This window comes from Tachypleus tridentatus, chromosome 6 (assembly GCF_004210375.1).
Source record: "Tachypleus tridentatus isolate NWPU-2018 chromosome 6, ASM421037v1, whole genome shotgun sequence".
NCBI classification, from domain to species: domain Eukaryota; kingdom Metazoa; phylum Arthropoda; class Merostomata; order Xiphosura; family Limulidae; genus Tachypleus; species Tachypleus tridentatus.
Window position 1 is genome coordinate 140,165,896 of NC_134830.1, and position 22,988 is coordinate 140,188,883.

Sequence of the window (22,988 nt, forward strand, 5' to 3'; positions counted from 1 at the left end):
ACATTACTAAACTGTTATTTTAGTGTGTTCTGCATTATTAACTTGTGATATAGTGTGTTCTACATTACTAAACTGTTACATAGTGTGTTCTACATTACTAAACTGTTGCATGGTGTGTTCCACATTACGAAACTGTAATATAGTACATTCTACATTACTAAAGTGTTATATTGTGCGTTCTACATTACTGAATTGTTATATAGTGTGTTCTACATTACTAAACAGTTATATAGTACAGTCTACATCACTAAAATGTAATATAGTGTGTTGTACATTACTAAACTGTTGTATCGTACGTTCTACATTGCTAAACTGTTATTTTAGTGTGTTCTACATTGCTAAACTGTAATATAGTACGTTCTACAATACTAAACTGTTATATAGTCTGTTCTACATTGCTAAACTGTTATATAGTACATTCTACATTGCCAAACTGTTATATAGTGTCTTCTGCGTTACCAAATTGTTATATAGTGTGTTCTACGTTACCAAACTGTTATATAGTGTGTTCTACATTACTGAATTGTTATATAGTGTGCTCTACATTACTAAACTGTTATATAGTATGTTCTACATTACTAAAATGTAATATAGTGTGTTCTACATTACTAAACTCTTGTATAGTACGTTGTACATTGCTAAACTGTAATATAGTACGTTCTACATTACAAAACTGTTATGTAGTGCGTTCTACATTGCTGAATTGTTATACAGTGTGTTCTACGTTACCAAACTGTTATATAGTGCGTTATACATTCCTAAACTGTTATATTAGTGTGTTCTACATTACTAACTGTAATATAGTGTTATACATTGCTAAACTGTTACATAGTGTGTTCTACATTGCTAAACTGTAATATAGTAAGTTCTACATTACTAAACTGTAATATAGTGTGTTATACATTGCTAAACTGTTATATGGTACGTTCTACATTGCTAAACTGTTATTTTAGTGTGTTCTACATTACTAAACTATTACATAGTGTGTTCTACATTGCTAAACTGTTACATAGTGTTTTCGTCATTGCTAAACTGTAATAGAGTACGTTCTACATTACTAAACTGTGATATAGTGTGTTCTATATTGCTAAACTGTTATATAGTACGTTCTACATTGCTAACTTGTTATATAGTGTGTTCTACATTGCTAAACTGTTATATTGTACATTATACATTGCGAAAGTGTTGCATAGTGTGTTCTACATTACTAAACTGTTGCATGGTGTGTTCCACATTACGAAACTGTAATATAGTTCGTTCTACATTACTAAACTGTTATATAGTGCGTTCTACATTATTAAATTGTTATATAGTGTGTTCTACATTACTAAACTGTTATATAGTACGTTCTACATTACTAAAATCTAATATAGTGTGTTCTACATTACTAAACTCTTGTATAGTACGTTTTACATTGCTAAACTGTTATTTTAGTGTGTTCTACATTGCTAAACTGTAATATAGTACGTTCTACATTACTAAAATGTAATATAGTGGGTTCTACATTGCTAAACTGTTATATAGTGTGTTCTACATTACTAAACTGTTAGATAGTGTGTTATACATTGCTAAACTGTTATATAGTACGTTCTACATTGCTAAAGTGTTATATAGTGTGTCATACGTTACCAAACTGTTATATAGTGCGTTCCACATTACTAAACTGTTGCATGGTGTGTTCCACATTACGAAACAATAATATAGTACGTTCTACACTACTAAACTGTTATATAGTACATTATACATTGCCAAACTGTTATATAGTGTGTTCTACATTACCAAACTGTTATATAGTGTGTTCTACGTTACCAAACTGCAATATAGTATGTTCTACATTACTAAACTGTTACATAGTGTGATCTACATTACTAAACTGTTGCATGGTGTGTTCCACATTACGAAACTGTAATATAGTATATTCTACATTACTAAAGTGTTATATAGTGCGTTTTACATTACTGAATTGTTATATAGTGTGTTCTACATTACTAAACAGTTATATAGTACGGTCTACATTACTAAAATGTAATACAGTGTGTTGTACATTACTAAACTGTTGTATCGTACGTTCTACATTGCTAAACTGTTATTTTAGTGTGTTCTACATTGCTAAACTGTAATATAGTACGTTCTACATTACTAAACTGTTATATAGTGTGTTCTACATTGCTAAACTGTTATATAGTACGTTCTACATTGATAAACTGTTATATAGTGTGTTCTACATTGCTAAACTGTTATATAGTACATTATACATTGCAAAACTGTTATATAGTGTGTTCTACGTTACCAAACTGTTATATAGTGCGTTCTACATTACTAAACTGTTATTTTAGTGTGTTCTACATTATTAACTTGTAATATAGTGTGTTCTACATTACTAAACTGTTATTTTAGTGTGTTCTGCATTATTAACTTGTGATATAGTGTGTTCTACATTACTAAACTGTTACATAGTGTGTTCTACATTACTAAACTGTTGCATGGTGTGTTCCACATTACGAAACTGTAATATAGTACATTCTACATTACTAAAGTGTTATATAGTGCGTTCTACATTACTGAATTGTTATATAGTGTTTTCTACATTACTAAACAGTTATATAGTACAGTCTACATCACTAAAATGTAATATAGTGTGTTGTACATTACTAAACTGTTGTATCGTACGTTCTACATTGCTAAACTGTTATTTTAGTGTGTTCTACATTGCTAAACTGTAATATAGTACGTTCTACAATACTAAACTGTTATATAGTCTGTTCTACATTGCTAAACTGTTATATAGTACATTCTACATTGCCAAACTGTTATATAGTGTCTTCTGCGTTACCAAATTGTTATATAGTGTGTTCTACGTTACCAAACTGTTATATAGTGTGTTCTACATTACTGAATTGTTATATAGTGTGCTCTACATTACTAAACTGTTATATAGTATGTTCTACATTACTAAAATGTAATATAGTGTGTTCTACATTACTAAACTCTTGTATAGTACGTTGTACATTGCTAAACTGTAATATAGTACGTTCTACATTACAAAACTGTTATGTAGTGCGTTCTACATTGCTGAATTGTTATACAGTGTGTTCTACGTTACCAAACTGTTATATAGTGCGTTATACATTACTAAACTGTTATATTAGTGTGTTCTACATTACTAACTGTAATATAGTGTTATACATTGCTAAACTGTTACATAGTGTGTTCTACATTGCTAAACTGTAATATAGTAAGTTCTACATTACTAAACTGTAATATAGTGGGTTCTACATTGCTAAACAGTTATATAGTACGTTCTACATTGCTAAACTGTTATGTAGTGTGTTCTACATTGCTAAACTGTTATATAGTACATTATACATTGCTAAACTGTTATATAGTGTGTTCTACGTTACCAAACTGTTATATAGTGTGTTCTACATTATCAAACTGTTATATAGTGTGTTTTACATTTTAAACTGTTAAATAGTACGTTCTACATTGCTAAACATTTATATACTGTGTTCTACATTGCTAAACTGTTATATAGTGTGTTGTACATTATTAAACTGTTGCATAATGTGTTCTACATTACTAAACTGTTGCATGGTGTGTTCTACATTACTAAACTGTTATATAGTGTGTTCTACATTACTGAATTGTTATATAGTGTGTTCTACATTACTAAATTGTTATATAGTACGTTCTACATTGCTAAACTGTTATGTAGTGTGTTCTACATTACTAAACTGTATTATAGTGTGTTCTACATTACTGAATTGTTATATTGTGTGTTCTACATTACTAAACTGTTACATAGTGTGTTCTACATTACTAAACTGTTACATAGTGTGTTCTACATTACTAAATTGTTATATTGTGTGTTCTACATTACTAAATTGTTACATAGTGTGTTCTACATTGCTAAAGTGTAATATAAAACGTTCTACATTGCTAAACTGTTATATTGTACATTATACATTGTGAAAGTGTTATATAGTGTGTTCTACGTTACCAAACAGTTATATAGTGTGTTCTACATTACTAAACTGTTACATAGTGTGTTCTACATTGCTAAAGTATAATATAGGACGTTCTACATTACTAAACTGTTATATAGTGTGTTATACATTGCTAAACTGTTATATGGTACGTTCTACATTGCTAAACTGTTATTTTAGTGTGTTCTACATTACTAAACTATTACATAGTGTGTTCTACATTGCTAAACTGTTACATAGTGTTTTCGTCATTGCTAAACTGTAATAGAGTACGTTCTACATTACTAAACTGTGATATAGTGTGTTCTATATTGCTAAACTGTTATATAGTACGTTCTACATTGCTAACTTGTTATATAGTGTGTTCTACATTGCTAAACTGTTATATTGTACATTATACATTGCGAAAGTGTTGCATAGTGTGTTCTACATTACTAAACTGTTGCATGGTGTGTTCCACATTACGAAACTGTAATATAGTTCGTTCTACATTACTAAACTGTTATATAGTGCGTTCTACATTATTAAATTGTTATATAGTGTGTTCTACATTACTAAACTGTTATATAGTACGTTCTACATTACTAAAATCTAATATAGTGTGTTCTACATTACTAAACTCTTGTATAGTACGTTTTACATTGCTAAACTGTTATTTTAGTGTGTTCTACATTGCTAAACTGTAATATAGTACGTTCTACATTACTAAAATGTAATATAGTGGGTACTACATTGCTAAACTGTTATATAGTACTTTCTACATTGCTAAACTGTTATGTAGTGTGTTCTACATTGCTGAATTGTTATATAGTGTGTTCTACGTTACCAAACTGTTATTTTAGTGTGTTCTACATTGCTAAACTGTAATATAGTACATTATACATTGCTAAACTGTTATATAGTGTGTTCTACGTTACCAAACTGTTATATTGTACATTATACATTGCTAAAGTGTTACATAGTGTGTTCTACATTACCAAACTGTTACATAGCGTGTTCTACATTACTAAACTGTATTATAGTGTGTTCTACATTGGTAAAGTGTAATATAGAACGTTCTACATTGCTAAACTGCTGTATAGTGTGTTCTACATTGCTAAGCTGTTATTTTAGTGTGTTCTACGTTACTAAACTGTAATATAGTGTGTTTTAAATTACTAAACTGTTACATAGTGTGTTCTACATTGCTAAACTGTTACATAGTGTTTTCTTCATTGCTAAACTGTAATATAGTACGTTCTACATTACTAAACTGTTATATAGTGTGTTCTATGTTGCTAAACTGTTATATAGTACGTTCTACATTGCTAAATTGTTATATAGTGTGTTCTACATTGCTAAACTGTTATATTGTACATTATACATTGCCAAAGTGTTGCATAGTGTGTTCTACATTACTAAACTGTTGCATGGTGTGTTCCACATTACGAAACTGTAATATAGTTCGTTCTACATTACTAATCTGTTATATAGTGCGTTCTACATTACTGAATTGTTATATAGTGTGCTCTACATTACTAAACTGTTATATAGTATGTTCTACATTACTAAAATGTAATATAGTGTGTTCTACATTACTAAACTCTTGTATAGTACGTTGTACATTGCTAAGCTGTAATATAGTACGTTCTACATTACAAAACTGTTATGTAGTGCGTTCTACATTGCTGAATTGTTATACAGTGTGTTCTACGTTACCAAACTGTTATATAGTGTGTTCTACATTACTAAACTGTTGTATATTACGTTCTACATTGCTAAACTGTTATATAGTGTGTTCTACATTATTAAACTATTATATAGTATGTTCTACGTCACCAAACTGTTATATAGTGTGTTCTACGTTATCAAACTGTTATATAGTGTGTTCTACATTACTAAACTGTTAGATAGTACGTTCTACATTGCTAAACATTTATATACTGTGTTCTACATTGCTAAACTGTTATATAGTACGTTCTACATTCCTAAACTGTTATATAGTGTGTTGTACATTATTAAACTGTTGCATAATGTGTTCTACATTACTAAACTGTTGCATGGTGTGTTCTACATTACTAAACTGTTATATAGTGCGTTCTACATTACTGAATTGTTATATAGTGTGTTCTACATTACTAAACTGTTATATAGTACGTTCTACATTGCTAAACTGTTATGTAGTGTGTTCTACATTACTGAATTGTTATATTGTGTGTTCTACATTACTAAATTGTTACATAGTGTGTTCTACATTGCTAAAGTGTAATATAAAACGTTCTACATTGCTAAACTGTTATATTGTACATTATACATTGTGAAAGTGTTATATAGTGTGTTCTACGTTACCAAACAGTTATATAGTGTGTTCTACATTACTAAACTGTTACATAGTGTGTTCTACATTGCTAAAGTATAATATAGGACGTTCTACATTACTAAACTGTTATATAGTGTGTTATACATTGCTAAACTGTTATATGGTACGTTCTACATTGCTAAACTGTTATTTTAGTGTGTTCTACATTACTAAACTATTACATAGTGTGTTCTACATTGCTAAACTGTTACATAGTGTTTTCGTCATTGCTAAACTGTAATAGAGTACGTTCTACATTACTAAACTGTGATATAGTGTGTTCTATATTGCTAAACTGTTATATAGTACGTTCTACATTGCTAACTTGTTATATAGTGTGTTCTACATTGCTAAACTGTTATATTGTACATTATACATTGCGAAAGTGTTGCATAGTGTGTTCTACATTACTAAACTGTTGCATGGTGTGTTCCACATTACGAAACTGTAATATAGTTCGTTCTACATTACTAAACTGTTATATAGTGCGTTCTACATTATTAAATTGTTATATAGTGTGTTCTACATTACTAAACTGTTATATAGTACGTTCTACATTACTAAAATCTAATATAGTGTGTTCTACATTACTAAACTCTTGTATAGTACGTTTTACATTGCTAAACTGTTATTTTAGTGTGTTCTACATTGCTAAACTGTAATATAGTACGTTCTACATTACTAAAATGTAATATAGTGGGTTCTACATTGCTAAACTGTTATATAGTGTGTTCTACATTACTAAACTGTTAGATAGTGTGTTATACATTGCTAAACTGTTATATAGTACGTTCTACATTGCTAAAGTGTTATATAGTGTGTCATACGTTACCAAACTGTTATATAGTGCGTTCCACATTACTAAACTGTTGCATGGTGTGTTCCACATTACGAAACAATAATATAGTACGTTCTACACTACTAAACTGTTATATAGTACATTATACATTGCCAAACTGTTATATAGTGTGTTCTACATTACCAAACTGTTATATAGTGTGTTCTACGTTACCAAACTGCAATATAGTATGTTCTACATTACTAAACTGTTACATAGTGTGATCTACATTACTAAACTGTTGCATGGTGTGTTCCACATTACGAAACTGTAATATAGTATATTCTACATTACTAAAGTGTTATATAGTGCGTTTTACATTACTGAATTGTTATATAGTGTGTTCTACATTACTAAACAGTTATATAGTACGGTCTACATTACTAAAATGTAATACAGTGTGTTGTACATTACTAAACTGTTGTATCGTACGTTCTACATTGCTAAACTGTTATTTTAGTGTGTTCTACATTGCTAAACTGTAATATAGTACGTTCTACATTACTAAACTGTTATATAGTGTGTTCTACATTGCTAAACTGTTATATAGTACGTTCTACATTGATAAACTGTTATATAGTGTGTTCTACATTGCTAAACTGTTATATAGTACATTATACATTGCAAAACTGTTATATAGTGTGTTCTACGTTACCAAACTGTTATATAGTGCGTTCTACATTACTAAACTGTTATTTTAGTGTGTTCTACATTATTAACTTGTAATATAGTGTGTTCTACATTACTAAACTGTTATTTTAGTGTGTTCTGCATTATTAACTTGTGATATAGTGTGTTCTACATTACTAAACTGTTACATAGTGTGTTCTACATTACTAAACTGTTGCATGGTGTGTTCCACATTACGAAACTGTAATATAGTACATTCTACATTACTAAAGTGTTATATAGTGCGTTCTACATTACTGAATTGTTATATAGTGTGTTCTACATTACTAAACAGTTATATAGTACAGTCTACATCACTAAAATGTAATATAGTGTGTTGTACATTACTAAACTGTTGTATCGTACGTTCTACATTGCTAAACTGTTATTTTAGTGTGTTCTACATTGCTAAACTGTAATATAGTACGTTCTACAATACTAAACTGTTATATAGTCTGTTCTACATTGCTAAACTGTTATATAGTACATTCTACATTGCCAAACTGTTATATAGTGTCTTCTGCGTTACCAAACTGTTATATAGTGTGTTCTACATTACTGAATTGTTATATAGTGTGCTCTACATTACTAAACTGTTATATAGTATGTTCTACATTACTAAAATGTAATATAGTGTGTTCTACATTACTAAACTCTTGTATAGTACGTTGTACATTGCTAAACTGTAATATAGTACGTTCTACATTACAAAACTGTTATGTAGTGCGTTCTACATTGCTGAATTGTTATACAGTGTGTTCTACGTTACCAAACTGTTATATAGTGCGTTATACATTACTAAACTGTTATATTAGTGTGTTCTACATTACTAACTGTAATATAGTGTTATACATTGCTAAACTGTTACATAGTGTGTTCTACATTGCTAAACTGTAATATAGTAAGTTCTACATTACTAAACTGTAATATAGTGGGTTCTACATTGCTAAACAGTTATATAGTACGTTCTACATTGCTAAACTGTTATGTAGTGTGTTCTACATTGCTAAACTGTTATATAGTACATTATACATTGCTAAACTGTTATATAGTGTGTTCTACGTTACCAAACTGTTATATAGTGTGTTCTACATTATCAAACTGTTATATAGTGTGTTTTACATTTTAAACTGTTAAATAGTACGTTCTACATTGCTAAACATTTATATACTGTGTTCTACATTGCTAAACTGTTATATAGTGTGTTGTACATTATTAAACTGTTGCATAATGTGTTCTACATTACTAAACTGTTGCATGGTGTGTTCTACATTACTAAACTGTTATATAGTGCGTTCTACATTACTGAATTGTTATATAGTGTGTTCTACATTACTAAATTGTTATATAGTACGTTCTACATTGCTAAACTGTTATGTAGTGTGTTCTACATTACTAAACTGTATTATAGTGTGTTCTACATTACTGAATTGTTATATTGTGTGTTCTACATTACTAAACTGTTACATAGTGTGTTCTACATTACTAAACTGTTACATAGTGTGTTCTACATTACTGAATTGTTATATTGTGTGTTCTACATTACTAAATTGTTACATAGTGTGTTCTACATTGCTAAAGTGTAATATAAAACGTTCTACATTGCTAAACTGTTATATTGTACATTATACATTGTGAAAGTGTTATATAGTGTGTTCTACGTTACCAAACAGTTATATAGTGTGTTCTACATTACTAAACTGTTACATAGTGTGTTCTACATTGCTAAAGTATAATATAGGACGTTCTACATTACTAAACTGTTATATAGTGTGTTATACATTGCTAAACTGTTATATGGTACGTTCTACATTGCTAAACTGTTATTTTAGTGTGTTCTACATTACTAAACTATTACATAGTGTGTTCTACATTGCTAAACTGTTACATAGTGTTTTCGTCATTGCTAAACTGTAATAGAGTACGTTCTACATTACTAAACTTTGATATAGTGTGTTCTATATTGCTAAACTGTTATATAGTACGTTCTACATTGCTAACTTGTTATATAGTGTGTTCTACATTGCTAAACTGTTATATTGTACATTATACATTGCGAAAGTGTTGCATAGTGTGTTCTACATTACTAAACTGTTGCATGGTGTGTTCCACATTACGAAACTGTAATATAGTTCGTTCTACATTACTAAACTGTTATATAGTGCGTTCTACATTATTAAATTGTTATATAGTGTGTTCTACATTACTAAACTGTTATATAGTACGTTCTACATTACTAAAATCTAATATAGTGTGTTCTACATTACTAAACTCTTGTATAGTACGTTTTACATTGCTAAACTGTTATTTTAGTGTGTTCTACATTGCTAAACTGTTATATAGTACTTTCTACATTGCTAAACTGTTATGTAGTGTGTTCTACATTGCTGAATTGTTATATAGTGTGTTCTACGTTACCAAACTGTTATTTTAGTGTGTTCTACATTGCTAAACTGTAATATAGTACATTATACATTGCTAAACTGTTATATAGTGTGTTCTACGTTACCAAACTGTTATATTGTACATTATACATTGCTAAAGTGTTACATAGTGTGTTCTACATTACCAAACTGTTACATAGCGTGTTCTACATTACTAAACTGTATTATAGTGTGTTCTACATTGGTAAAGTGTAATATAGAACGTTCTACATTGCTAAACTGCTGTATAGTGTGTTCTACATTGCTAAGCTGTTATTTTAGTGTGTTCTACGTTACTAAACTGTAATATAGCGTGTTTTAAATTACTAAACTGTTACATAGTGTGTTCTACATTGCTAAACTGTTACATAGTGTTTTCTTCATTGCTAAGCTGTAATATAGTACGTTCTACATTACTAAACTGTTATATAGTGTGTTCTATGTTGCTAAACTGTTATATAGTACGTTCTACATTGCTAAATTGTTATATAGTGTGTTCTACATTGCTAAACTGTTATATTGTACATTATACATTGCCAAAGTGTTGCATAGTGTGTTCTACATTACTAAACTGTTGCATGGTGTGTTCCACATTACGAAACTGTAATATAGTTCGTTCTACATTACTAATCTGTTATATAGTGCGTTCTACATTACTGAATTGTTATATAGTGTGCTCTACATTACTAAACTGTTATATAGTATGTTCTACATTACTAAAATGTAATATAGTGTGTTCTACATTACTAAACTCTTGTATAGTACGTTGTACATTGCTATGCTGTAATATAGTACGTTCTACATTACAAAACTGTTATGTAGTGCGTTCTACATTGCTGAATTGTTATACAGTGTGTTCTACGTTACCAAACTGTTATATAGTGTGTTCTACATTACTAAACTGTTGTATATTACGTTCTACATTGCTAAACTGTTATATTAGTGTGTTCTACATTACTAACTGTAATATAGTGTTATACATTGCTAAACTGTTACATAGTGTGTTCTACATTGCTAAACTGTAATATAGTACGTTCTACATTACTAAACTGTTATATAGTGGGTTCTACATTTCTAAACAGTTATATAGTACGTTCTACATTGCTAAACTGTTATGTAGTGTGTTCTACATTGCTAAACTGTTATATAGTGTGTTCTACGTTACCAAACTGTTATATAGTGTGTTCTACATTATTAAACTATTATATAGTATGTTCTACGTCACCAAACTGTTATATAGTGTGTTCTACGTTATCAAACTGGTATATAGTGTGTTCTACATTACTAAACTGTTAGATAGTACGTTCTACATTGCTAAACATTTATATACTGTGTTCTACATTGCTAAACTGTTATATAGTACGTTCTACATTCCTAAACTGTTATATAGTGTGTTGTACATTATTAAACTGTTGCATAATGTGTTCTACATTACTAAACTGTTGCATGGTGTGTTCTACATTACTAAACTGTTATATAGTGCGTTCTACATTACTGAATTGTTATATAGTGTGTTCTACATTACTAAACTGTTATATAGTACGTTCTACATTGCTAAACTGTTATGTAGTGTGTTCAAAATTACTAAACTTATTATAGTGTGTTCTACATTTCTAAACTGTTACATAGTGTGTTCTACATTACTAAACTGTTTCATAGTGTGTTCTACATTACTGAATTGTTATATAGTGTGTTCTACATTACTAAACTGTTACATAGTGTGTTCTATATTGCTAAAGTGTAATATAGGACGTTCTACATTACTAAAGTGTTATATAGTGTGTTATACATTGCTAAACTGTTATATTGTACATTATACATTGCTAAAGTGTTATATAGTGTGTTCTACGTTACCAAATTGTTATATTGTGCGTTCTACATTACTACACTGTAATATAGTGTGTTCTACGTTACCAAACTCTTATATAGTGTGTTCTACGTTACCAAACTGTTATATAGTGTGTTCTACGTTACCAAACTGTTATATAGTGTGTTCTACGTTACCAAACTGTTATATAGTGTGTTCTACATTACTAAACTGTTATATAGTGTGTTATACATTGCTAAACTGTTATATAGTACGTTCTACATTGCTAAACTGTTATTTTAGTGTGTTCTACATTACTAAACTATTACATAGTGTGTTCTACATTGCTAAACTGTTACATAGTGTTTTCTTCATTGCTAAACTGTAATAGAGTACGTTCTACATTACTAAACTGTTATATAGTGTGTTCTATATTGCTAAACTGTTATATAGTACGTTCTACATTGCTAAATTGTTATATAGTGTGTTCTACATTACTAAACTGTTATATAGTACGTTCTACATTACTAAAATCTAATATAGTGTGTTCTACATTACTAAACTCTTGTATAGTACGTTGTACATTGCTAAACTGTTATTTTAGTGTGTTCTACATTGCTAAACTGTAATATAGTACGTTCTACATTACTAAACTGTTATATAGTGAGTTCTACATTACTAAACTGTAATATAGTGTGTTCTACATTGTTAACTGCTGTATTGTGTGTTCTACTTTACTTAACTGTAATATAGTGTTCTACATTGCTAAACTGTTACATAGTGTTTTCTTCATTGCTAATCTGTAATAGAGTACGTTCTACATTACTAAACTGTTATATAGTGTGTTCCACATTACTAAACTGTTGTATAGTACGTTCTACATTGCTAAACTGTTATTTTAGTGTGTTCTACATTGCTAAACTGTAATATAGTACATTATACATTGCTAAACTGTTATATAGTGTGTTCTACGTTACCAAACTGTTATATAGTACGTTCTACATTGGTAAACTGTTATGTAATGTGCTCTACATTGCTAAACTGTTATTTGAGTGTGTTCTACATTACTAACTGTAATATAGTGTTATACATTGCTAAACTGTTATATAGTACGTTCTACATTACGAAACTTTTATATAGTTCGTTCTACATTACTAAACGGTTATATAGTGCATTCTACATTACTAAACTGTTATATAGTACGTTCTACATTACTAAAATGTAATATAGTGTGTTCTACATTACTAAACTCTTGTATAGTACGTTCTACTTTGCTAAACTGTTATTTTAGTGTGTTCTACATTGCTAAACTGAAATATAGTACGTTCTACATTGCTAAACTGTTATATAGTGTGTTCTACGTTACCAAACTGTTATATAGTGTGTTGTACGTTACCAAACTGTTATATAGTGTGTTCTACATTACTAAACTGTTATATTGTACATTATACATTGCTAAAGTGTTACATAGTGTGTTGTACGTCGCCAAACTGTTATATTGTCCGTTTTACATTACTAAACTGTAATATAGTGTGTTCTACGTTACCAAACTGTTATATACTGTGTTCTACGTTACCAAATTGTTATATAGTATGTTCTACGTTACCAAACTGCTATATAGTGTCTTATACATTACTAAACTGTTACATAGTGTGTTCTACATTGCTAAACTGTTACATAGTGTGTTCTACGTTATAAAACTGTTATATAGTGTGTTCTACATCACTAAACTGTTATATAGTACGTTCTACATTACTAAACTGTTATATAGTGTGTTCCACATTACGAAACTGTAATATAGTACGTTCTACATTACTAAACTGTTATATAGTGCATTCTACATTACTAAACTGTTATATAGTACGTTCTACATTACTAAAATGTAATATAGTGTGTTCTACATTACTAAACTCTTGTATAGTACGTTCTACTTTGCTAAACTGTTATTTTAGTGTGTTCTACATTGCTAAACTGAAATATAGTACGTTCTACATTGCTAAACTGTTATATAGTGTGTTCTACGTTACCAAACTGTTATATAGTGTGTTGTACGTTACCAAACTGTTATATAGTGTGTTCTACATTACTAAACTGTTATATTGTACATTATACATTGCTAAAGTGTTACATAGTGTGTTGTACGTCGCCAAACTGTTATATTGTCCGTTTTACATTACTAAACTGTAATATAGTGTGTTCTACGTTACCAAACTGTTATATACTGTGTTCTACGTTACCAAATTGTTATATAGTATGTTCTACGTTACCAAACTGCTATATAGTGTCTTATACATTACTAAACTGTTACATAGTGTGTTCTACATTGCTAAACTGTTACATAGTGTGTTCTACGTTATAAAACTGTTATATAGTGTGTTCTACATCACTAAACTGTTATATAGTACGTTCTACATTACTAAACTGTTGCATAGTGTGTTCCACATTACGAAACTGTAATATAGTACGTTCTACATTACTAAACTGTTATATAGTGCGTTCTACATTGCTGAATTGTTATATAGTGTGTTCTACTTTACCAAACTGTTACATAGCGTGTTCTACATTACTAAACTGTAATATAGTGTGTTCTAAATTGCTAAAGTGTAATATAGTACGTTCTACATTGCTAAACTGCTGTATAGTGTGTTCTGCATTACTAAACTGTAATATAGTGTGTTCTACATTACTAAACTGTTACATAGTGTTTTCTACATTGCTAAACTGTAATATAGTACGTTCTACATTAGTAAACTGTTATATAGTGTGTTCTACATTGCTAAACTGCTATATAGTACGTTCTACATTGCTAAACTGTTATATAGTGCGTTCTACATTACTAAACTCTTGTATAGTACGTTCTACATTTCTAAACTGTTATTTTATTGTGTTCTACATTGCTAAACTGTAATATAGTACGTTCTTCATTACTAAACTGTTATATAGTGGGTTCTACATTGCTAAACTGTTATATAGTGTGTTCTACATCACTAAACTGTTATATAGTGTGTTCTATATTGCTAAACTGTTATATAGTACGTTCTATATTGCTAAATTGTTATATAGTGTGTTCTACATTGCTAAATTGTTATACTGTACATTATACATTGCTAAAGTGTTATATAGCGTGTTCTACGTTACCAAATTGTTATATTGTGCGTTCTACTTTAGTACACTGTAATATAGTGTGTTCTACGTTACCAAACTGTTATATAGTGTGTTCTACGTTACCAAACTGTTACATAGTGTGTTCTACATTGCTAAACTGTTACATAGTGTGTTCTACATTGCTAAACTGTAATATAGTGTGTTCTACATTACTAAACTCTTGTATAGTACGTTCTACATTGCTAAACTGTTATTTTAGTGTGTTCTACATTGCTAAACTGTAATATAGTACGTTCTACATTTCTAAACTGTTATATAGTGCGTTCTACATTGCTGAATTGTTATATAGTGTGTTCTACGTTACCAAACTGTTATATAGTGTGTTCTACATTACTAAACTGTTGTAAAGTACGTTCTACATTGCTAAACTGTTATTTTCGTGTGTTCTACATTACTAACTGTAATATAGTGTTCTACATTGCTAAACTGTAATATAGTACGTTCTACATTACTAAACTGTTACGAATGTTGTCACGATATACAGCTTCTGTAACAGAAGATAATAGAACTACATTAACCTCTCTGAGTTAAAGTGGGAGAAGGATACAGCCCCCTCACCCAATCATTATTTAGAATATTGTGTTGAACGTGAAGGGAAAGCTTGTGGAAAACGATATATCTCTATCATTTTATGGACCATACTTTTACATATTATATCTCTGTCATTATATGATCCTTACTTTTATAGTTCTTCTGATAAACATTGTATCTCTGTAATTGTTCAGTTGTTCTGATAAACGACATGTTTCAGTTATTGTATGGGTATTACTTATTGATGGATGGGTTTATAAAATACATTTAGCCAGGAGCTTGAACCTGCAACACCCAAAATTCAACTGTTTCACTCAGTTGAGAGCGTTGCAATAATGCATTTAAATTGCTTATTAATGTTTAACGATCATATTCTCTGTATTTTCAATGTGTATTGTGTTTTATAATATTCATAGGATAATCGGTAAAGCCAAAGTTCATGCACAGTGGTTTACTGTCAAAGTTAAAAGATCTTCCACTGTTAAACAAATTCTGAGCGACATATCACAGTTCGTTCCTTACAGCTTCCGATATACAGCCCAGAACTTCTGATCGTACATTCCTCAGGTACTTTATATAGAGGATGAAAACAGTTCTATAACGATGTCTGTAAGAAAGTTTGATTTACTTAATGCTGACAAAAATATGCAAATTCTTCTCAGAATAACGAACCCGTGTTTAATTGTTTGGGTTCATTTACTTCGAGTATGTCTCGTTCAATGTAAAGATCTGAGAAGAACTAGAAGTTCCAGCTACCAATAGCAGCGGAACTTTTCGTTGAAGCAGACAAGGAAATCCTCTCACGCACTAATGGAAGACTTCCTTCCGCTCAAGATGAAAGGCAGACGACCAATTATCGTCCTTGTAACAAGAAGATCTAAAGTCTTAGAGGAAGACGAACGAATTCCATAGTTTCTGACAAGAACCGGAAATCTTGCTGTGAAGGTTATGCGAGAACAATGGAGAAAAGACTTCGACACAGCTCAGTTAAGGGTCCTGTTTCTGTGATCCAGACGGCTCAGCTGAGGGTCCTGTTTCTGTGATCTAGACAGTTCGAGAAATGGGGAACAAATTAACTCTGAACGGTTTTGTACGAAATAAACTTATGTAACTTCTGGGTGACGTCATCACAGTAAAAACTGTGTGGCATTGAAAAACATGACGTCATTAAATTATGACGACACATCAACTCTGTATACAGATGGAAGATACCTTCGAGATTGTTACGCCATTGTGACATCGTTTGTTAGATTCAAATCATGAAAGAGATCTCTCCGTTCTGTTAATAAGATCACAGATTACAGCTAATGTCACCATGTCAGTAGTAAAATAACCTGTTAATAAGATTATAGATTACAGTTAATACCATCGTGATATCAGTAAAATAACCTGTCAATAAGATCACAGATTACAGTTAATGTCACTGTCACACCAGTAAAATAACCTGTTAATAAATGAGATCACAGATTACAACTAATGTCACCGTCACACCAGTAAAATAACCTGTTAATAAAATTATAGATTACAGTTAATGTCACCATGAAATCAGTAAAATAGCCTGTCAGTAAGATCATAGATTACACCTAATGTTACTATGACACCAGTATAATAAACTGTTAATAGAGTCTTAGTTTTTATATAAATTAAGTTAAGGGTTGATGAAATTTTTACCTTTCCCGAAGTCGAGATTCCCTTCCAAAGACTAAAGTAACAAATGATGTAGACAGCTAGTAGACAGAGGGCCATGTCCCACTTCACAATTCCCAGATTCTCAATACCCTCGCTTTTGTGGAGTTCTAACAACGCTCGGCTGAAAAAAAAATCGATAGTAATAACCTGTAGTTAAACAGTTTGATAAATATTCAAATACTTAAAATATATAAGCTTTAACAATAAAAAAGTACACTGCGTAGCGCCACCACACGGAATGTTCAATGATTTTAAAATATATTACAGGTAATATGTCAGTCATATAAGTCAAACAGTGAAGAAGGTGTTAGGTGATGTCGCTTTGGCTTAATGTTTCAACTTCAATCCAGGCGAATTCATTAGAATACATGATATTTTCAATAAGTATGCCTTTCAGGAATATTCTCCACGACCCAAAGTTCGATTCCCGACCATGAACATTGTAGATAGCCTAAGGTGGCTTTGGATACTTTTCATTATTACAAATCCAAAACTAGAAGGCGCGGCATGGCAGGGTGGTTAAGGCACTTGACTGGCAACCTGAGGGTGGCGGATTCGAATCCCCCTCACACAAACATGCTCGCCCTTTCAACCGTGGGGGCGTTATAATCCTACTATTCGTTGGTAAAAGAGCAGCCCAAGAGTTGACGGTAAATGGTGATAACTAGCTGTCTTCTCGCTAGTCTTACACTACTAAATTAAGGACGGCTAGCGTAGATGGCCTTTATGTAGCTTTGCGCAAAATTTAAAACAAACAAACCAAACCAGAGTTAGAGGTGGATACGGAAGTAAACCAACAACAACAACAAAGCACTTGGACGACTCGAAATCTACAAGCACCTGTCTTATTGATCTGTTTTATTCGTGTTTCTTTTAAACATTTTTACTTCTACATTGATTAATGTACGACCCCACAATGACGGAAGTGAAAATACAACTATATGCGATGAAACATTTTAGTAATGCACTGATTAAAGTACGACCCCAACAATTAAGTAACTAACAAAAGAGCAAATACGTGATGAAACATTTTACTATTAGAGCAATTCATGTACGACCAATACAATTATATAACTAACAAAGAGAAAAGACACGATCAAACATATTAATAGTGCGCTGATTAAGGTACGACCCCCACAGTTATGTAAGTAACAAAAATACACGATTCGGGGAAAATATTGGTAGAAATGTAATACTAAAATGTGTTGTTAGTTTTATCACTAAATTCTGTACACATTCATTTGTTTCTTTCTTTAATGAGAGGTTCGATCCCTTCACACACGCCGTTATGAATCTTAGTATTCATGAGAGAAAGAGATAAAAAGCTCTTTTGTAGATGATTGAGTGAAAGTTTTAGAATGAAGAAAGTTTGAAATAGGTATCAAGTATGTTTTGAGAGTGACACTTGTGGTGAAAGTCATGGAAAACTGGGAGCTTTAAAAGGGAAAAAAAACGACGTTCCGAAAGACTTTCGGGTGTATTCGGGTCAGTTTGTTCTAAATTTAAACAGCTAAACGTGGTAGGAATTTAGTCAAAAGAAAAAGAAAGCAACGTGATAGTGCCTGCTGTCTCCACCAGGGGTCCTCGGGAACAGTTGCTCCCCTTCTACCCGGCGAATGAGAATAGTTTTATTTGTTTGTTTTGAATTTCCGCAAAGCTATACGAGAATTATCTGCGCTAGCAGTCCTTAATGTAGCAGTGTAAGACTAGAGGGAAGGCAGCTAGTCATCACCACCCACCGCCAACTCTTGGGCTACTCTTTTTACCAACGAATAGTTGGATTTACCATCACATTCTAACGCCCATACGGCTGAAAGGGCAAGCATGTTTTCTTGTAAAGTAGCTTGTACTTGCGATTAGAAACATTGGCAGGGAAATTTATTTGTCTTGAGAGAGAAAAGCTTTGAAAAAAGGTCGTCGGAGACGACATGAATTTTTTCTTCTCCAGTGATGGTGATGTGGTCGAGGCAATACAGTGGGATTGAGGCATGCTTTAGGACTATTTAGCTTACATTATATAAGCTTAGGAATTAAGTAGACTTCATGGAACCGTATTTTATGAAAATGTTTGCAGTTTGCACCGGTTTCCGCAAGCGTATGGTAGGACTGGGGTGGATATATCGTGATTGGTTGGTGAAACGAGTGGTGATTTGACGGGTGATTTCTCTAGGCCTGATTCTCCTTAATAATGGTTTCATAGATCCTTGAAAATAACTTATTTATGCTTTAAAGAAAAAAAAGAAAATTCGATACAGTTGATAAACAATTCTTTGACATTTCCGAGCACCCCTGGTTTAAAACCAAAACAGTTATCATGATTGGATTGAGGACCAGCTGACTTGAATATGTTGTCCTTCTCATCTGAGCTACTTTTAAAGATTAGTCCTCAATTTACACACTTGTTGAAATGAAGTAGGCTTGTTTGTTTAACTACAGATACTCCCTCCAGATGGCGTGACGTGGAATTATTTCACCTTCCTTTTCTATCGAGATTCCACGAAAAAACTATTTTAAACCACAATACCTTTTGAAAGGACGCCACACCACTACATGTATCAAATGTAATCTAAGTAAATGTTATGTCTCTGTGTATATAATAAGTTTAAGTGAATTTTATATTTATCTCTGTGTATATAACCTTAAGTGAGTTTTCTATTCGTCTCTGTATATATAACCAGTAATGTGTGATTTTTCATGTATAGTTACGATGAAAATTTTTTAAACTTTGTGCATTTCGTTTTATTGTTGTTGTTGTTTGTTTGGTTTTTTTCTAAAAACGTCACTCTTGAGTTACAACCAGAAATCTTACGTGGAAAAAAAACATCTCTTCTGCGCAGCTGGTGGTATAGTTTTGTTTTTTAATATCTAGTATATAGTTGACAAGTGACATGTGGTTATTGCCAATACTGACTGCATTTATCAAGTTTTTCGTTCGTTCTGCAAGCTCGCTCTCTGTCCTTAAGGCACGCGACCAGCATGGCCGGCGAGATCTTTCGCGCTCTTTTGCACTCGAGTTGCGCTTAATCCGCCGAAAATATATTGATCGTTTTACCCATCATCGGAAGGGGATCTGTTGATGATCCATATCGGAAGCAGCAAGTAACCGGATCTCTTGAATGCAAAAAGCCAGTTTTTTTATCCGACGAGGTTTAGTAGCACGTGGTGAAGCGTGAAAAATACTATACATACTTTCTTAAATCTCCAGTGATTAATGGAGCCAGAAGGGAATATTTCTGACGTTTGCGATGGAAACCAAAACAAATCTCGTACTCGCTGTCACCCTTTTCTTGTATGACTTTCAAATGTAAAGAATACGTTTCTAGGCGGGATCATAACTATAAGTAATTATTCTGATAACACTTCTCTTAGCCTAACGAGTCGGCGAAATGTTTCTAGCAAGATTTTATTAACTAAATGGACATTCGTTAGTGAAACAAACCTCTCACAAATTTGTTGAACTTTGTTGTGTTTTTGTTGTTTGTAGCGCCATCTCTTGTAAGAATCAATCTCTATTTGTATACTTCTTTTCGGTGGGTCTTCTCATGGAAACGTTGGAAGCCAAAGATTTTTATCATATCATTTTCCATGATTAGCTTCTTTTATCATCTGGGGTATACCATGACTAGCTGCTGGTGTCAGTTGGTATGTCATGTCTAGTAGTTGCTGGTATTATCTGGTGTGTCATTCATGACTAGCTGCTGGTATCACCTGTGTGTCATGACTAGCTGCTGGTATTACTTGGTGCGTCATGATTAGATGCTGGTATCACCTGGTGTGTCATGACTAGTTGCTGGTATTATCTGGTGTGTCATTCATGACTAGCTCCTGGTATCACCTAGTTTGTCATGGCTAGCTGTTGGTATCAAGTAGTATGTCATGACTAGCTGCTGATATCACCTGTGTGTCATGACTAGCTGCTGGTATTACTTGGTGCGTCATGATTAGATGCTGGTATCACCTGGTATGTCATGACTAGCTGCTGGAATCACCTGGTTGTCATGACTAGCTGCTGGTATTACTTGGTGCGTCATGATTAGATGCTGGTATCACCTGGTATGTCATGACTAGCTGCTGGAATCACCTGGTTGTCATGACTAGTATTTGGTATCACCTGGAGTGTCATGACTAGCTGCTTGTATCACCTGTGTGTCATGACTAGCTGCTGGTATTACTTGGTGCGTCATGACTAGCTGCTGGAATCACCTGGTTGTCATGACTAGTTGTTGGTATTACCTGGTGTGTCATGACTAGCTGCTGGTATTATTTGGTGTGGTTCGTCTAATAAAAACTAAGTCATATTACAACTTTTTGTAGTTAAGGGAAACCCAGTCTATTTTAAGTCGTAAAACTGTTTTCACCGTCAGAAGTTAAAAACAGCCATGATTTATTAACAATATATAAATACTTCTTCCTTTGGGACGTTCTGATTGGACGGCTTTTCTGTTTGATAATAAACGTATGTAAGATGCGATTGGACAGTTTTCACGTGATAATCAAGTGATAATAATACAAAGTAAATGGTAAACTTTCGAAGTTGGCAAACATGAGACCGTGAACAAACTGATAGAAAGCGAGTACTCTCATGTTTACCTAGTTTAATATATTCGGAATAAATCATTTTACTAGACGCAAAGAAGCTCTTGTTATCGCGTGTTTATCATAGTGAAAGAAATATCAACAGCTAAAGGTTTTTTTTTTTAAGTAACAAGATCACGTCTAGATAAAGTCATTTTAAGAACACTTTTTGATAATTGGGTAGTCAGGTGGTTATGGAGTGTGACTCGTAAACTGAGGGGCAAAGTTTCGAATCGTCATGCAACTAAACATGCTTGCCATTTTAGTCATAAGGGTTTTATAAAGTCAATCCCACTATAAGTTCGTAAAAGAGCAACCCAATAGTTAGCGATAACTAGTGATAATTACCTATTTACTCATGGAGTATTTTACTGTTAGCACAGATAGGGCTCGTGTAGCTTTGTGCGAAATTCAAAACAAACAATAATACAATATTTACTGCGTGTAGATGGTATATAATGACTCAAGAAACGCCACTGCCGGAAAACGTAAAAATATTTTCTGTACGTGAAAATCGTGTTCCGGTGAAAACACTGTTAAACAGGTTTGTGGAGAACGTATTTTTGAACAATGAACACGAATTTGTTACCACAATTTACAATTCAAGTGTTTATTGCGCTGTTCGAAAATAATGGCAGATTTTTATACTAAATTTTTTTTAGTCATTTATAGGAATGAGAATCCTGTCTTTTTTACCACTTCATACATACAATTAAAATACTAAAACTTTCTTCTATTCATTATTGCTTCTATTCTTTTCTAAAACTTTATTTCTATTTAAGACTCTTACAATTAATGGTGGGAAAAAAATTGCAATTTCTTTTTGCATGAACTCAAACTTGCTCATAATACATCACAAAAAGCTCGCAATATCAACCAGGTATGGGGTGAAGAAACCACCTCCGAAGGTACAGTACAGCCAAAGTTCTTGTAATGTTTTTTTTTTATTTCGCGTAAAGCTACACGA

At 31.8% G+C, this 22,988-nt stretch overlaps 1 protein-coding gene across 1 annotated transcript in view; it reads right to left on the bottom strand.

The window, feature by feature from the left end:
• The window catches only part of DAT (Sodium-dependent dopamine transporter), a 124,351-nt gene that overhangs the window by 78,996 nt on the left and 22,367 nt on the right, over positions 1 to 22,988 (bottom strand). The window contains exon 4 of the mRNA XM_076508269.1: positions 17,429 to 17,567. Coding sequence (XP_076364384.1) covers positions 17,429 to 17,567 — 139 coding nt within the window. The remainder of the gene's footprint in view (positions 1 to 17,428; positions 17,568 to 22,988) is intronic.